This window comes from Papaver somniferum, chromosome 9, assembly GCF_003573695.1.
Source record: "Papaver somniferum cultivar HN1 chromosome 9, ASM357369v1, whole genome shotgun sequence".
Lineage (NCBI taxonomy): Eukaryota > Viridiplantae > Streptophyta > Magnoliopsida > Ranunculales > Papaveraceae > Papaver > Papaver somniferum.
The window spans coordinates 72694722-72711721 of record NC_039366.1 but is presented as its reverse complement, the minus strand read 5'-3'; the positions used below and the strand labels follow the sequence as shown (position 1 = coordinate 72711721).

General features: G+C 34.6%; 1 protein-coding gene across 1 annotated transcript; it reads left to right on the top strand.

The window, feature by feature from the left end:
* Positions 1 to 7290: 7290 nt before the first annotated feature.
* Positions 7291 to 8613, top strand: LOC113312151. Its single transcript, XM_026560905.1, has one exon. It carries the CDS (start codon positions 7291 to 7293, stop codon positions 8611 to 8613), a length of 1323 nt encoding a protein of 440 aa, XP_026416690.1.
* The last annotated feature ends 8387 nt before the right edge of the window (positions 8614 to 17000 follow it).

The following is a 17000-nucleotide window of genomic DNA, read 5'->3' as shown; positions in this document are numbered from 1 at the left end:
AAGAGCTTATTTTTCCAAAAACATCTACAAAAATATAAAATAACACAATAAGTATTTAATCGAGTCTAACAATACAGAACATTGAGAACAAAATAGACACATAAATGCGTCTATCAAATACCCCCAAACTTATTATTTGCTAGTCCTCGAGCAAAATTTATTTTTGAAAAGTGACCGAGTTAATCTCGGGTGGGTTTATCAGAGGTGTACCCACAAAAAACCATTTACTCCAAAACCTAGCTATCTATGCAGAACCTTGGAAGGCACTAAAGAATCTCCTTGGTTGGCATACAAACATTGACTATAGGAGGAAGTACCCTGATGCGAAATTCCAAAATTCATATATAAGTGACAGAGCTCTACTCAGATAGTTTCACTATGGACATCATAACCGGAGTCAAAACTAATCACATAGATAGATAATGAGATGGATATAGAAAAACATAGATGGTTTTGATGTTTACTAGGTGAACGGTGTTTCCCATATTTGTCTGAAGACCACTACTAGGATGAACCTATCCTAATGGACTGAGATACCGGTCTGACTAATATCAACACACTGGCATATACAAGGGAACCAGTGGTTGATAATCTTAACTCTAGGTCAACACAATTGGCATATACAAGGGTATCGGTGATTGACTAGATATAACAATTTTTTTTGATTATTTTTTTTTTGATTAACGCATGAATAGATCTTTTGGATCCAAGCGCATGCTTCTTGTCAGCAGATTACATGATAGTTCCCACGGGTCCTGCATTCCACGATTGATTAGGCGACGGAGACAGGGAGAACACACACATATTGTTATCCAAGTGTTAATGTTTATTCCGATTGGTCTAATTGGTATGGTCTTTTTCTTTCTTTTTTTTTTTTTTTTTTGGTATCTCAATCACTCTATTCCACCCTAGCAGTGGTAACAACTTGAATCGTGGGCCCCACCTACTCTCTTAGAGAAACATAGTTTAAAAACAAAACAAAATAAGAATAGAAGTGAAAAGGACTCAACGAGATATGGTGAAACTATCATGTTATTACTAACACCTGAGCTCTGTGCTTTTATGAATAGACTATTTCGATGTTTCCATCTAATCAGATTGGTTCCTCAACTCCTATAACCAAGATGTTCCCATCCACTTAGATTGGTTAGTGCCAACCTTAATAAGCATAAATTTCTAGGCTCTGGAGTTTATTTATTTATTATGTAACTGAAAAGTTTCTCCCATACCCCCAAACTTAAATCTAACATTGTCCTCAATGTTCTAAAGATAAAATTAAAAGCATGAACAAGGAGAGAAATTGTTACTATTTAAAGCAAAAGAGTTAAGGAAAGATATTACCGTGTTGCATGAGATTGGGTTACCTCCCAAGAAGCGCTAAGTTTAAAGTCTTTAGCCAGACATCGGAAGGAATTAGTCATCTCATAGAATCAAAAAGTAACAGTCGAAATAATTGTGGGTCTTCAAAACCAAAAAGAGCTGACCAAAGGAAACTACAATAACCCAAGAAAGTTAACAAGGATAGCATGCCCTTATCTAGTTTCCTGATTAAGATATTTATATATAATTGTGGTTCAGGTTCTATGAAAGGGTCTAAATAAAATATTTTCATTGATTGCGTTTCTTCATAGGTGGGATCCGAATCATTAGGTCCTAGAGTCTGGAGAACTCAAATAAGAACTTAGAAGCACAAAACAATAACCTAAATAATTGAGGATCCTCCAAGTCAATCAGGTTTGACTTACATAACTGACCACAATGAGAGTAGTGGTCATTCTTAAGAAAATGTGTCGATTTTATCAACCTAAAATACTTAGGCTTAGTCTCAGAACTTAATAAGTGACACATTTGAAATTTATACGTTCCCACAATTGGAAGCAAACTATTTGGTGGGAAAACAAATTCAATATTGGTATTATTGCCTGGCCAAACCACATCAACCAGAGGATGGGTTTCTAATGACTGAACTTCTTCCTGGACATCATTAGGTTCGGGAAAACGAGTATGAAGGTAATCTTGTAAAATAGTCGAGGCAGAGATATCAAGTCCAAAATGAGGGATCTTTGTAAGAGCTAAAGGTATGGCACAAGGAGAATGATAATCACCCCCAAACTTATATTTTTGGGTATCTCTAGCTAGACTAGCTACAATTTCCTTAATTTCTAGATCATTGGAATCCTGAAAATAGTCAATTGCTTCTTCGAGGTTATACTCAAGCGACACATCCTTACTCATATTTAATAGCTCTACGAGTTCATTTTCTTCGTCTAAGACTATTGTTTCTAAGTCGCTAGACTCTAAAACAGCATTTTCGGAATAAACCCGTTCCTCTAAAGCATTATCGGCTTCGTAATCAAAAGGAAAAACTACATCATCTAAAACGGTGGTATCCCTAATAAAATCCTCTTCCTTTTGAATAGGTGAATAATCATAAAAATTATTTGGATTTGAACTAGAATCATTATAAAGCTCAATTGGATTAATAGATTCCTGATCACTATGCCTACACATTTCAGATTCTTCATTACTACTATCCTCATCATAATAGTACGAAGATGATTGAACCTTATCTAAATAAGTAGTGTCTTTTATTCTAACCTCGTCCTCTAAATTAGGCAAATATTCACTATTGATATCAAGGGTAGAATTAGAAACACTATTTTGGAAATTTAGATCATTTCGAGCAGCATTACCTAACTGTTCATTTTCTGCCTCTAGACGTGCCTGAATTTCACTGAGCATAACACTTATACGTTCACTACTCTCGTTTATCATCTCAGAATACCGTGTACACTCTTCTTTTAAACTATTCATTGTAACTAAACGTTTATACGTCCTTTTAATCCGTTGTTGGGTCTCTTCTAGAGAAAGAACAGGTTCAGAAATATCATAATCAGGACTAGTTTTTAAGTAATTTTCCAAAAACGTGTAACTAGTACTATAATGTTCCTGATTTTCTTGCTCTTAAGACCAATTCGCGTGTGGATATTAATTGGGCTCACTATGGTATGAACCATAACCTTGAAAAGGATGGTGTTCCCAACCACTATTCCCAACATGGTCATAGAAAGGATGATGTCCATATTCAAATTCAGGTCGATAATCATTGTATTGGCTTCTATCATACCAGTTCGACATTCTTAATTGCAAGGGAATTCTACACAATCACAAACAAGGCTGACTCGACCAAATCAAACCTATAAAATCTAGCAAACAACAAGCATGATGGCTCCACTTAGATTGTTTCTAGACCAGCTTCTAATCCTTCGAAAGGGAATTCGTTACAATTTAAGCAAACCCCTCTGGAATCAATCCGAGTCAAAGTAGGTTGAATTGAGGCGAGGGAAGCTCAGTGGAGCTTTGATACCCAAGGCCTCACAGCTATCACAAGGCGGCACAATCACGCATTCAACTCACAGAAACCATCATGAACTTCGAAGTATGCTAAAAGAGTAACCAATATTTTTCGAATGACTTTCCTACTAAGCTCGTTACCCTATAGGTCTCGTTCTACTCAAAATTTTAAGCTTAGGTTCGCGTTTGGTTTCGTTTTCCTAAAGCGGGCAAGAAGGAAACGCTGATGAAATCCGAGTCCTTATCTTTATTTGTCCAGGCCTTGCCCTTTACTAGGAAATTAAAACAACCATATTCAAATCCTCAGCATATATTCACCTTAAGGCATACAATAAACCCGCTGACAGGGGATTCGCGGGTGTTTCGAAAGCTTACCTCCAGTACCAGACGGGCGCAGAACCGCTGAAGTCGACTCGGGCCACGACTCCTATGTCATGTGCGAACCCGAGGGGCCGAGACGATATTGTAATCGTCGTCCTTCCCTGCAAACAGTTTTATATTTAATGTACCCTTCCTTAGGGTTTAAAAAAAATAAAATAATTGTCCAAGTCCAAAGTCCAAATAAAGTGCAAAAGAAAAGAAAAAAAATTAATAATTACAAAAAATGGAAGGTCTCTAAAAAAAATAATAAATAAATTCTCTCTTTCTTTTTTTTTTTAAATTTTTTCTTTCGCTTTTTTTTTTTTTTTGCTTTGTCTTTTTCCTTCTCTTTTAGATTTAAGCTTTGATTCCAAGTCTTTAGTATCCAACTTCAAACCTGTAATACAAAGACACACCCAAAGAAACGTAAAAAGAGCAAATGAAATAAAAAAAAAAACCTAAAAATTCTACCTAAGCACAAATCCGCGTCGGCGGCGCCAAAATGATTAAAGTTTTTGAGAGTCGTTGTTGTAGTAAATAGGATTCGAACTCAAAGATTTGTGAAGATTAAATTTAAAGGTTTAATAAAATTATATAGAAAAAAAAATATTAACAATGGTGAGAGGTACTGGGACTAAGAATTTCACCAAATTCCATTCATGTGATTCAAATAATAATTCCATGCAATTATCGCTCAAATATTAAAAATATGGACTCTTATTCTTTGCCAATATAGATTCTCAAAATATTAGTTATAAATCGTAAGCATGGAACATCAAACATTTAAGCAAGCATGACCCATCAAATAAAATGATAACTAATTAATTCGAACCATAAATCAATTAAAAACAAGTGCAAAAGTCATAAAAAGAATTATTAAAATTACCACATGCGTGAAATAGGGCTCCATCCGTCGTCCCATTGTTGGGATTTAGCTTCTCATATTAATCACTTGCTCAAAATACATGTTTGTTGCTCAAAAGTTGATTAAAATGATAAAAATGAGTAAAACAGTGAATGTACGACCCACAGAAGGCGTCACAAAAAGAACGATAAGAGACAGGTGCTGCTGATGTTGAGACTGCACTGCGACCCTCCAGTGTGCGTCTAGACACTGTTGATTAACGATTGTCTACGTCAGTCTGTTCTTCGTGTTCTAGGTGTTCTTCATCATCAGCAGCAGCAGCAGCAGAAACAGAGTTTGATCAACTCGTGATTTCTTGCTCCTGAGCTATCCTCTCGACCTCCAACTCTCGACACCCCTTCTAGGACACCCAGTGAACCTATTTATACCCAACAACGACAAGAAATTACGCTCATTAACTCTCCATGATCCTCCATTACTCGGTGTTAAAAGAAAATATTTTCCGAATATTTTCTTCCCTGAAATGATTCTCCACGCGTAAACAGCTTCTGATACTCCCTTATTTAGCTTCTACACGCATCTTCAATGACTAAGTGTCATCCAAACACGAGCAGCACACATCAAACTTGCTGAAAATCCGTGAATATCATTTTCAAACCCGTGTTGCCCTGATTTCTTCCACGTGATTATCCAGCCAAATTCAGTCGAAACAATCACCCATACCAGCTCTGTTATGATATATTACATCTTTCCACAAAGTTTCAGCGATTGAATCGCATAAAATCACGTCCAAATGCAATCGATAAAATCTGCCAGTGAAGAACAAATATTTTCCCGCCAAAATATTTTTTTGAATTTGTGAAGAAGGTCACCCCTTATCCAGTGGTCGCCCCCTTATCCGTTGCTGGAGTCCGAATAACACATGTCCCTTGGGGTGCCTTTAGTAATTTTTCTGGGGTGTTTCCAACACTTTTTCTGGGTTCCTACGGTGCATTTCTGGGGTGCCTTTAGTACTCTATCCTAGGGTGTAAAACACCACTTTTCGATCCAATTTCGCCGCAAGAGCTTATTTTTCCAAAAACATCTACAAAAATATAAAATAACACAATAAGTATTTAATCGAGTCTAACAATACAGAACATTGAGAACAAAATAGACACATAAATGCGTCTATCATGAAGATAATTTATTTGACTCCATTCCCAAGGTAATAACTGAAGAAGATAATGCTCTCATGGATGTTATGCCCTCAGCACAAGAGATTAAAGATGTTGTTTTTTTATGGATCCAAATAGCTCTCCTGGTCCAGATGGATTCCCAGGTAGTTTCTACAGATTTTCATGGGACATCATATGCAAAGATTTAACTAATGCAATACAATACTGTTGGAGATGCAGATTCATACCAAAAGGGATGAACTCCAACTTTCTGTTTTTGCTCCCTAAAATACCTGGTGCTAGAAGAACTGATCAATTCAGGCCAATTGGTTTTTCTAATTTTTTCTTTAAAATCATCACAAGAATAATTACCACAAGGTTACACTCAGTTCTGCATAAAGTAATATCTAGTCAGCAAGGTGCTTTCATAAGGGGGAGAAACATTCATGAGAAGATTGTACTTGCTTCAGAACTTGTAAATGAATTAGATACCAAAATAAGAGCTGACAATGTAGGTTTGAAGTTGGATATCACTCAAGCTTTTGATTCAATGAGCTGGGAGTTCATTTTTGAAACACTAAAGCACTTTGGCTTCTCTCAAGTGGGAATTAATTGGTTGAAGATAATCTTTGAATCTGCAAGAATTTCAGTGCTTGTAAATGGAGGGCCATTTGGTTTCTTTGAAGTAGGAAGAGGGATCAGACAAGGGGATCCACTATCTTCCATTCTCTTTGTGATAGCTGAAGAAGTATTGAGCAGAAAGTTAACTAAAATGATTCAAGAGGGCTTAATCCAAACAATGGTTAATAGAAATGGTTGGCAGCCATCTCACTTGATGTTTGCAGATGACATTTTTATTTTCTGTAATGGGCACAAGAGAACATTGGATAACTTGATGGGATTACTAATGGAATATCAAGTTGCATCTGGACAAGTAGTTAACAGAGCAAAAAGTAAATGTTTTGTTGGAGGTGTTACTGAGGAGAGAAGATTAATCATTGCATTAAGATTACAAATGGAGCTTTCAGAATTCCCTGACAAATATTTGGGGGTAATACTATGTCATGGAAGAGTCAAAATATCTCAAGTTTAGGGGATAGTGGAAATGCTACAAAAACAGCTTGCTGGTTGGATTGGTAAGCTACTTGCATTCTCTGATAGATTGATCTTAATTAAATTTGTGCTCTGTAGCATTCCAATATACAACATGTCTGTCTACAAATGGACAAAATCAGTGATTAAAGAATGTGAAAGAATAATCAAAAATTTCCTATGGACTGGGGATCCATATGTGAGGAAATTGGTAACTGTAAAGTGGGAGGAAGTTAATGCACCATTTGCTGAAGGGGGTCTTGGTCTTAGAAGATTAGAAGGGGTAAATAAAGCTTTGCTATTAAAACTGCTTTGGAAACTTGAAACTGAAGATGAAGAATGGACCAGATTCATGAGGGCAAAATACAAAAATAATGAAGGTCACTGGATTACTGGTTACAAAAAATAATCCATTTGGTCTGGACTTAAATGGGTGATGAATGATCTTAATGAAGGTAGTAGATGGTTTGTGGGAATGGAAGAAATATATCAGTTTGGCAGGACAAGTGGATAAAAGAAAATGTCTTGATTGATCAACGTCAAAAAGATCCATTTATACAACAACACAAGAATTTAAAAGTAAGTGATCTGATTGTAAATAGTGAATGGCATATATCTGATGAAATGTTGCAATATATTGAGCTAACTGAATTACCTGTTATTGGGTCTGGGAGTGACAAAAGAATATGGGCAGCTGACTTAAATGGTAAGTTTTCATTTACGAATGTTGTGCATCAGATAAGAGAGAAATTCCAGCAAATCAGTTGGGCTAAGTATGTGTGGAGCCCTTACATACATCCCTACACATCAAGTAATGTATGGAAAATGCTAATAGGAGCATGTGCAACTGAAGAAAATATCAGGAAAAAAGGTTTCAATACAGTTTCCAAGTGCTATCTATGTGGTAATGGACAAGACAACATGGAACACATCCTACGGGAGTGCTCATTCAGTCTAGAGATTTGGAAATGGCTTACAGGTATGTTCAATCTCAACATTCCCACCAAATTTGAAGAAGTTATTACATGTGTCAAGAAACATAGTTCTGCCATAAGACAAATATGGTATATCAGTGCTTTCTCAATAATGGTGGAGTTATGGATGACAAGAAACTTGAGAATGTGTGAAAATACCAATCCAAATGCTGAAAAGTTTAAGCACAAGATATTAAACTTCACAAAAGAATGTGGCATGAGAATTAATGGCACACTGAAGAACTGTTTGTATGACTTGAACATTATAGTCAGCTTTGGAATTAAGGGGATCAAAACCAGAAACTCTTTTGTGAAAGAAGTATTCTTTAGATTGCCTCAAATGGATCAATCTTTAATCTGTTGTGATGGTGCAGCAAAAGGTAATCCAGGAGCTGCAGGTATTGGATTTATTTCTAGAACAAGTAATGGTTCATGTTTGGGTGCAGGGAGTGGAGGCTTAGGAATCACCACTAATTACATTGTTGAAGTAATGGCACTAGTTGCAGCAGGGGAATGGGCAGTGAGTAAACATCGCATGAATGTATGCTTCAGTTTGGACTCTATGGCAGTCATAATGGAATTTTCAAGCGGAAAAATTCCATGGATAGTCAAAAACAGATGGAGCAAGGTGATTAATTCTCTAAGCATCATAACATTCAGACATTCTTACAGAGAAGTAAACTTCTCAGCTGACAATTTATCTAAGAAAGGAACTAATATGAGTAGAGGAAAGGTGAATCTATATGATGGCAAACCAATCTTTTTGGGAACATTAGAACAAGAAAATTCACATTATTTTAGATTTACATGAAAATTCTTTAGGAAAAGATATATCATGTAAATTGCTTTTAGTTGCTTTTGGTTTTTTCAATAAGATTGTCTTGGCATGTCAAGACATCTATTTCATTTGAGTTACACACTTTTGAGTAATAAAATTTATATGATTTAGAAGAAAAAAAAGTAAGTTGAGTAATTTTCTCCAGATTTGTATAGAAAACAAAATAAATAAAGAAAAGAATAATCCTCACTGGATGTGTGATTCTCTACCTAGGAAAAGTTGTGACCGCAACCTTGTTGAAACTCGTACAGATCACTGACAGACCTATGAGAAGGCTAACCTGCGCTTTAGCCCCCTCTGATCCACTAGTGGAATTTTTTTTGAAATCTCAAAATTTTGGATTAGGCTACTACCCTTAGCTCAGGTCAAAATAAGTTAAAAAGGATACTCGGGTCCGTCCCTAGTATTGATGATGACGATGAGAAACGATGAGAAAACTCATTAGAGACAAGAAAACTCAACAAACCCACATAAAACCTTTTTCTCTCTTTTAAGAAGCTACTATAGAACGCGCGATTGGAGGATACTAAAACTAATTGGGGGATATAAATTACTTCCGCCAACCAATAGTGTTTGTTAAGGGGTGTTTTTTAGGGGCAAAAATATGAAACTACCCTTTAAAACAATAAAAGCTAAATCAAACATAAAAATACCCTACTCCCTTTTAAATTCGAAACATTTATCACTCCCTTTCAAATTCCCTTCTCCTTCTCTGCCGACTCCTCACTTTGAATTTTTTTTTTTTACATTCGGTAGGGATGAAGACCATGCCGGTACTAAGTGCCGGCATGGTTATTTAGGATGAAGACCATGCCGGTACTGAGTGTCGACATGGTTATTTAGGATGAAGACCATGCCGATACTGGGTTCCTCAGTACCGGCATGGTTATTTAGGATGAAGACCATGCCGATACTGAGTTCCGGCATGGTTATTCAAGATGAATATCATGCCGATACTGAGTTCTGACATGGTTATTCAGGATGAATACCATGCCGATACTTGTTATTTCAGACAAATTTTTTTTGTATGTTTTTGTCCTCAAACCGGCATGGTTCATTTGAGAATCGACCATGACGGCACCACTACCGGCATGCTCAATAAAACTTTTACCATGTCGGCACTGAGTTTTTCAGGCGTAACAATGGCGGATTCAATGAAAAAAAAAATCAAATTTCAATACATTAATATCTATACATGGGTAATTGGAGTACTTGTATGTTCAGCTTGTTTACTTTCCTGGGTTGGTTCTTCACCTAAAGCTTCATGATCATAAATATCTTGATTTAATGTTGTTGCCTCAACAAATTCAACGTTAATGATTTATACTAATCATCATCAAACGAACCTATTAACTTAACTAATTATAATTAACCATTAATTAAACATGATTAGTGAGGGGAGGATTAGGAATTAGTTAAAATACATGGATAGGGGGTGACCTTGCTTTACTATTTAAATCCTATTTTTGTCTTTTTCCTCTGTCCCCAAATTAGTTTTAGTATCCGCCAATTGCGCATTCCTACTATACTCATACTTCTCTTCCTATCACTAGTTAGATAAAAACAGTAAAGTAATAGTGTCATAGTAGAAAAAGAAATTGGTAATTATTTTCTAAACATTTAAAACTTCATCCAAACTTTTCATTTTTGTTACTATTATTTTATATATGTATTGTAAAGAAAACTATAGACCTGCTTGATAGTTCAAACTTTGTAGGACACAGTTGCCACCGGCTGGGGGTGTTTTATTACCTGAGCACAGTGTGGTTATTCATTGGCTTATAAAACTACTTTATTACCAACAACCAAACACTCCTAAATATGTCTAGCAGAACTGGCCACTTGGCCCGAAATCCACCCCCATGAGTTCATGACTGAAAATTCCTTTCAAGTACTAACCCAAAAAGTACCACAATAACAAATATATTTTGATATAACCAAATTTTCTGAATGACCCAAAATTCATTTTAACTACTAACCCACAATGTACCATAATGGCGAATATATATTCAAGGATCCGATCTACCTTGACTCCCAACATAAGCTAGGATCGGTTCTACCTTGATTCCTAATATAAGTTAGGATCGGTCAACCTTAAGATCTTCAATGAAAACCGGACCTTCAATCCTATTGGTTTTTTTCCCGAATATGAAACAAGTTTGTACGCCTACTTCCTTAAACTCATGTAATTAAACATAGTTTTCTAGGCATGAAATCAAACCTATGTTCACTAGACAATCTAGTAACGATTTATGTTTATGTCGCAGTTACGAAGTTCAAAAAATAATCATTATACTTCGTAATTCAATATACCAATATAAAACACTTATCACTATTGATATATTCTTCCTTGACACTTCGATCACAATATGATGGTCAAGTCTATTATACCATACTTTATATATAACTTCACATGTTATGTTTTCAATCAGAATCGACTTGAAAGCTTAATTACAATATAAAAATGGAAACAAGTCAAGTTATGTATTCTAATCTTAAGTGGAAGGATGATGTCAACATTGATGTCAATACGTGTTCGGAATCTTCAGGTCTTACTTGTATGTCTCAACATTTCTAGACTTCCTAGTCTAAAGTAACGATGTTGACTCTAGTAATTTAATCAAGCGACTTATGAGTTTATATACTAAAATATGACAACCAACCTTGACATAGCAATTCTTGGTGGGCTCAACCAAGCAATGCTCTAACAATACTAATATTTGAATAAAGTTTAAGAGATTTGGTTGATGACCATGACAATACAAAGGAACTTTCAACCTACATCAGGTTGATCGGTTGTGATATAGTTGATAGGGTCTCTACTAGTTTATTCCGAATAAAAAAAGAGAATAAAAACTATGTTTAATTAGATAAAATTTTCCAATTTAAAGTTCATCACATCTATTTTGTTTGGGATGTAGATAATTAAGAAAAAGTTTCTTTGCCACGTGGTCTACCACATCACCTTCGTTGTCAGTCAGCTGATATAATGCGGGTTGAATAACATTTTATATCAAAAAACCGTACTATGGTTTTCAATCTTCCTATTTCGGGTAAAAAAACAACAACAAAAACAAGTAGTAAGAAAAATAGCAGTAAAAGGACAAGAAGAAGAAGATCACAAAAATTCAGTAAATTATCTTCTTTCTTTGCTTGTGTTTTCATCGTATAGACCGTGCATGTTAATACTATACTAATACAAGTAGATAGATAAATAGATTAACTAACCTGCACATTATTTATTTTTTTACAAACTTATTTTTATTTCTCTTTTTGATTTTTTTTTCAACTGATTTTTACGATAACTCTGGATCCACATGGATTATTCCCGTGTAAACCCCGTGGAATACTCATGTGGCATATTCTTTTCATATTTCTTAATGAACAAACATATTTAGGCATACCCATAAAATGCATACTATTTTATATAAAAACTATTTTATAGTTTATACCTATTTAATTTACATCTCTACACTTCTTCGTGGCTAATAGTATTTCTTCTTATGCTTTATTTCATTCTCTCTGGAAGTTTTGTGTGGGTAGAAGATTAATTATTCCTTTTATAGTATAAATTATATTTTTTCATGTGTTATCAAACTCAAAATCATAATCACAAACCGACTTCAAATCAAATGTTAATCAAAATCTCATTGTTGGTATTAAAAATTAATTTGATTTTGGTTTGAACACTAATTTGGGGATTAAGAAAGAATAATGAATCCTAGATTAAACCGGGTTTATAAGATTTTGATTTTGATTTTTTTCTTCTTTTTTAGCTATTTATTTTCGTAAAATCATGGTCTCATTGTGTTCAATTGTGAAAGACATAAGTATTTTTTCCCCTTTTCGCTTTTTTATGTTGTTGATAGTTTGAACAGATTTTTTAACCGATAGTTTTCGAACTACATCAGTAGTAACGTGTTCAATCCTCATATTATTGGGCAGCTGGTAAAATATCTTCATATCATCTCTTATATTCTAATTTGAATATTCTTTAATGTATTATTTTTAAAACAACTACCCTCAAAATGAAGAAAACAGTAAGATACACAAGGATGTCCATCATTTTTGCAGAACCGAAGGAAGTGCAAACCTGAATGACACACAAAATATTTGGAATGACATCCCTCTTTGACACATCAATATGACCTGCAAGCAAAATCAAAGCCAAAATACTGAAACATCTACAAGGTCAAAGGAAATTCAAGTCGACCAACCATACCGCATAAAATAAACAAATGACGTGTATCAACCGTCAATTGCACCTCATCTGATAAGAGATCCATTATTTGTTGCACATATATAATTCAAACATCCATCGAGAAAACCAAAGAAAATATGGGGAAAGAATGTTCAAAATGGGATTCAACAATTTATTTTATTTTTTACTTTTTTGATTTGGAAAATAGGTTTGGATTTATGAAGTTAGAAAGACATGAATATCAGGAAAAGAACATAATAAGTCAGTAAATATTTCTTTTTTGCTTGTGTTTTCATCTATATTAATTTAACATGCAAATTATTTGTTCTTTTCCAAATTTATTCTAAAATATTTTCATTCCTTTTTTTTTGTTTTGTTTTTTCAACTGATTTTCACTTTCTTTCCATCAAATAACAATACTATCATATTTAATCTTTTTATTTCTTTAATTTTAGGTACGGCAGTATCCCTCTTCCTAGAGGAGGTTACAGGGATAACCAATGGTGGGATAACCAATGGTGGGATAGCCAATGGATTTTAATTCTCGCATCTCGCTTTAAGAGTCTCGCCAAATAAAACAATCGATCTAGTGTCTAGTCTGAGAGAGTGAAAAGTTTTTATTATTATTTTTGTTGTTTGAGTTTGGTTCGTGAAAATGACACTATTGGACATCCTACAATGACACGGGGAATTATTGTTTATACAAAGCCAAAAAAATATGTTTTCAAAATAGGGAATGAGGAAGATCACAAAAATTTATTCAAATATTTCTTTTCTCCGCTTCGGTTTTCTTCATACAGAAGGCGCATGCATGTTATCGTTATACAGTACAAGTAGATAGATAGATTCAATATCTTGTTGTTTTGAAAGTTGTTAATGGAATATTATACATTCGATGATTCTCTTGTATAACTTGTAAGTCCTTCTAATTAAGTAGATGATCATATGATCACTTAGATTTTACACTTTATAAGTCATCACATATTTACTTACTAGTACAACTGTTACCACGGTGGGAGGGCCGACCGAAGAAGAATCTGAAGATGGCGTTTGTCCGCGACTACTTTCACATTCCGTTTCAGGAAAAATGATATTTTCTCCCCGTTTCGAAAAAAGTGATCCTTTCACCTCGTTTCAGAAAAAGTGATATTTTCGCCTTGTCTCCGAAAAAGTGGTACTTTTGCCCCGTTTTGGAAAAAGTGATGCTTTCGCTCTGTTCCAGAAAAAGTGATACTTTTTCTGGAACAGAGCGAAAGCATCACTTTTCCCAAAACGGAGCGAAAGTATCACTTTTCCCCAAATGGGGAGAAAGAATCACTTTTCCTGAAACGAAATTCGAAAGTATTACTTTTTTCTGAAACGGAAAATTAGTCGATCCATGAACCAAAATATGGTTGCATGATGTGTTATGCATCCTTTGTGGTGGTTTGTATAATGGCTATGCATTCAATTTTCGAGAATTGTGCCTAAAATGAAAGTATCACTTTTCTTGAAACGAAGGGAGTACATCGTTTTATTAGTTGCAATAGAAAATTAGTTGATGCATAAACCAAAATATGATTACATAAAGTATTATGTATCCTTTATAGTGGTTTGCATAATGAATATATTTCAGAAGAGTCTTTCATTTGGGCGAGGTCAAGGCGGTTTTGAGGCGAATTTTCTCGCGACGTTGACTTAGTCAACCTTGAAATCTTCTTCGATTTCCAGTTCATTCCTGGATCTTAATCTACAATTCATGGCTAAAATCATGTTCTTCTTTTAATTCTAATCTATTTTCATTTAATTTTCTTTTTAAATGATATATTTTCTAATCTGCTGAGTTCCTCTAATTTTTACCCTAATTTTGATTTCGACCTAATTTTGATTTCTTCCAGATTTCAATGCTTTTAATCTTTTAGGTTTTAATCATGATGATTCCTATTGTCTATTAATTTGTTTCTCTTTTTTGTTTTAATCATCTGACTATTGTGATTGTTGTATTTTTCTTTCTTCTCTTTCTATCTTAGGTCATGAGCTAATGGAGGCGCAGTCATAGAGTTGCAGTGGCATCATCATGAGATTAGAAATATTAAGAGTGATTACTGAGAAGACGGGGTTTTGCAATAAATGGTATGGTTTATTGATTATTTTTACTGTTACTTCATATCTCTTTAAAAGATTAGGAAATTGTTCTTGAAGAAATGGTTGAAGCTTAGTCATTCTGAGATTTTTTTGGGAGATTGAGATCCTACTGATGGTAGGGATTTGATTATATTCTCTTTTGTTAATGATTTTTATTCTCTTATAAGTCCTGCAATTTTGGTTTGGTTCGGTGTTTTAAGTCCTATGTTTATGATGGCCTTGGTGTGATGATTCAGTAGGTTATTAGTCTTTAATCGACTGGAGGTTTCTTGTTGGAATGAATTTGCAGCTCCTTTCCATTAAAAGTTGTGTTTAATTTTTATATTTAGTTCTGCCTCAGAAATGATCTATTCCTCATAAGTTTTTATGCCTCTAAGCTCTGAGAGTGAATTTATGAATGTCCCTTCTCAGAATGATGATTTTAAGGATACTATCCCACTTGAACTTATGCCATTAGCTACTCTTCCTCCGGAACCGGTTATCACTGATGAGGAATTTGAAATGGAAGTTGATCTCATGATGATGGTCCTAGACTCTATGGCTGCTGAACCCTCCTTGGCTCATGACCTTGTAAGTTCCCTTATTGACTAGTTATTGCTTTTCGTTTTTCCTGCTTATTATTTCTTGTTGTTTGTTTGCTCTTTTGATCTGGTTTACTTTCCTCATTATGAAGTTCTTAAGTTGGAATATCAATGGGTGTTGTTCTGACAAAAAATGGAGACACTTGTTTAGTCTATTTAGGAAATATAAATTAGATGGTGTTTGCCTTTTAGAAACAATGGTTGATGTTGATACAGTTAGAAAATATACACATCATTTACCTTTTGATTCCTGGACTATTATTCCTGCCGTGGGTAAATCTGGTGGTTTGGCTTTTGGGTACTTTGAAAAATCGAATATTGAAGTGCTAGGTTATTCTCTGAACATGATTCATATTCTCTGTGATATTTCGCCTGCTATTAAGAATTGTATGATCTCTTTTATTTATGCTCTTTAAATCTGGTTGGTATGAGAAACCTTCTTAGTAACATGAATGACAACAATAGTAACCCTTGGCTTTTAGTCGGTGACTTTAACTTTATCCTGCAAAGTTCGGAAAAACAAGGTGGAAACCCTAACAGCTCTTTTCCTCCCAATTTTGTTAGAGATAATCTGTTAAAGATGAATATGAATGAAGTTTTCTCCTATGGTAACCCTTTTACTTGGTGTATAGAAGCTTTAAAAACCCGATTGATTTGATTTTTGAAAAGTTGGATATGGCCTTTATGAATGAAAAATGGGTCACAGTCTTTCCTCAAACTAGAGTCACTAATTTAGGGAGGATCTACTCTGATCACAGTCTTGTTTTGGTTAAATGCTTTCACTGGGAACGAAACATTAATATTCCGTACAAGTTCTTCAAATGCTGGCAACTAAACCCGGAATTCAAAAGTATTTTGAATAATTCTTGGACTAAAAAGGTTAATGGGTCTCCCGCGTTTGTAGTTGTTAATAAACTAAAGAATGTGAAATTTGATTTGGTAAAATGGAACATTAATTCTTTTGGGCATATTAAAACTCAATTAGTAGGCTTAATTCTGAGTTAGAAAAGCTTCAAGCTCTGCCCTATTCTTCTACGATTGGAGAATATATCTTGAACTATTCTAAACAGCTGGATTACTGGTATGAAATTGAACATAGTTTTTATATGCAGAAATCTAGAATTAATTATTTTACGCAGTATGATAGGAATACTCAATTCTTCCATAACACTGTTAAAATTAGAAACATGAATAATACCATTCACACTATTAGAGATGATCAAGGAAATTGGTTAGAGGACAGAGAACAAGTAGTTCAGCTGCTCTCTAAACATTTAAAAAAAAATTATACTACTTCAAACCCTTGGAATAATGACATTGAATAAGCTTTAAGGTTTGTGAATCCCATAGTCTCAGATGAGGTCAACTCATCCTTGATTGTGATTCCCTCAGCTCAGGAAATCAGGGATACAGTTAATAATTTGGCCTCATGGAGCTCCCCGGGGCCTGATGGT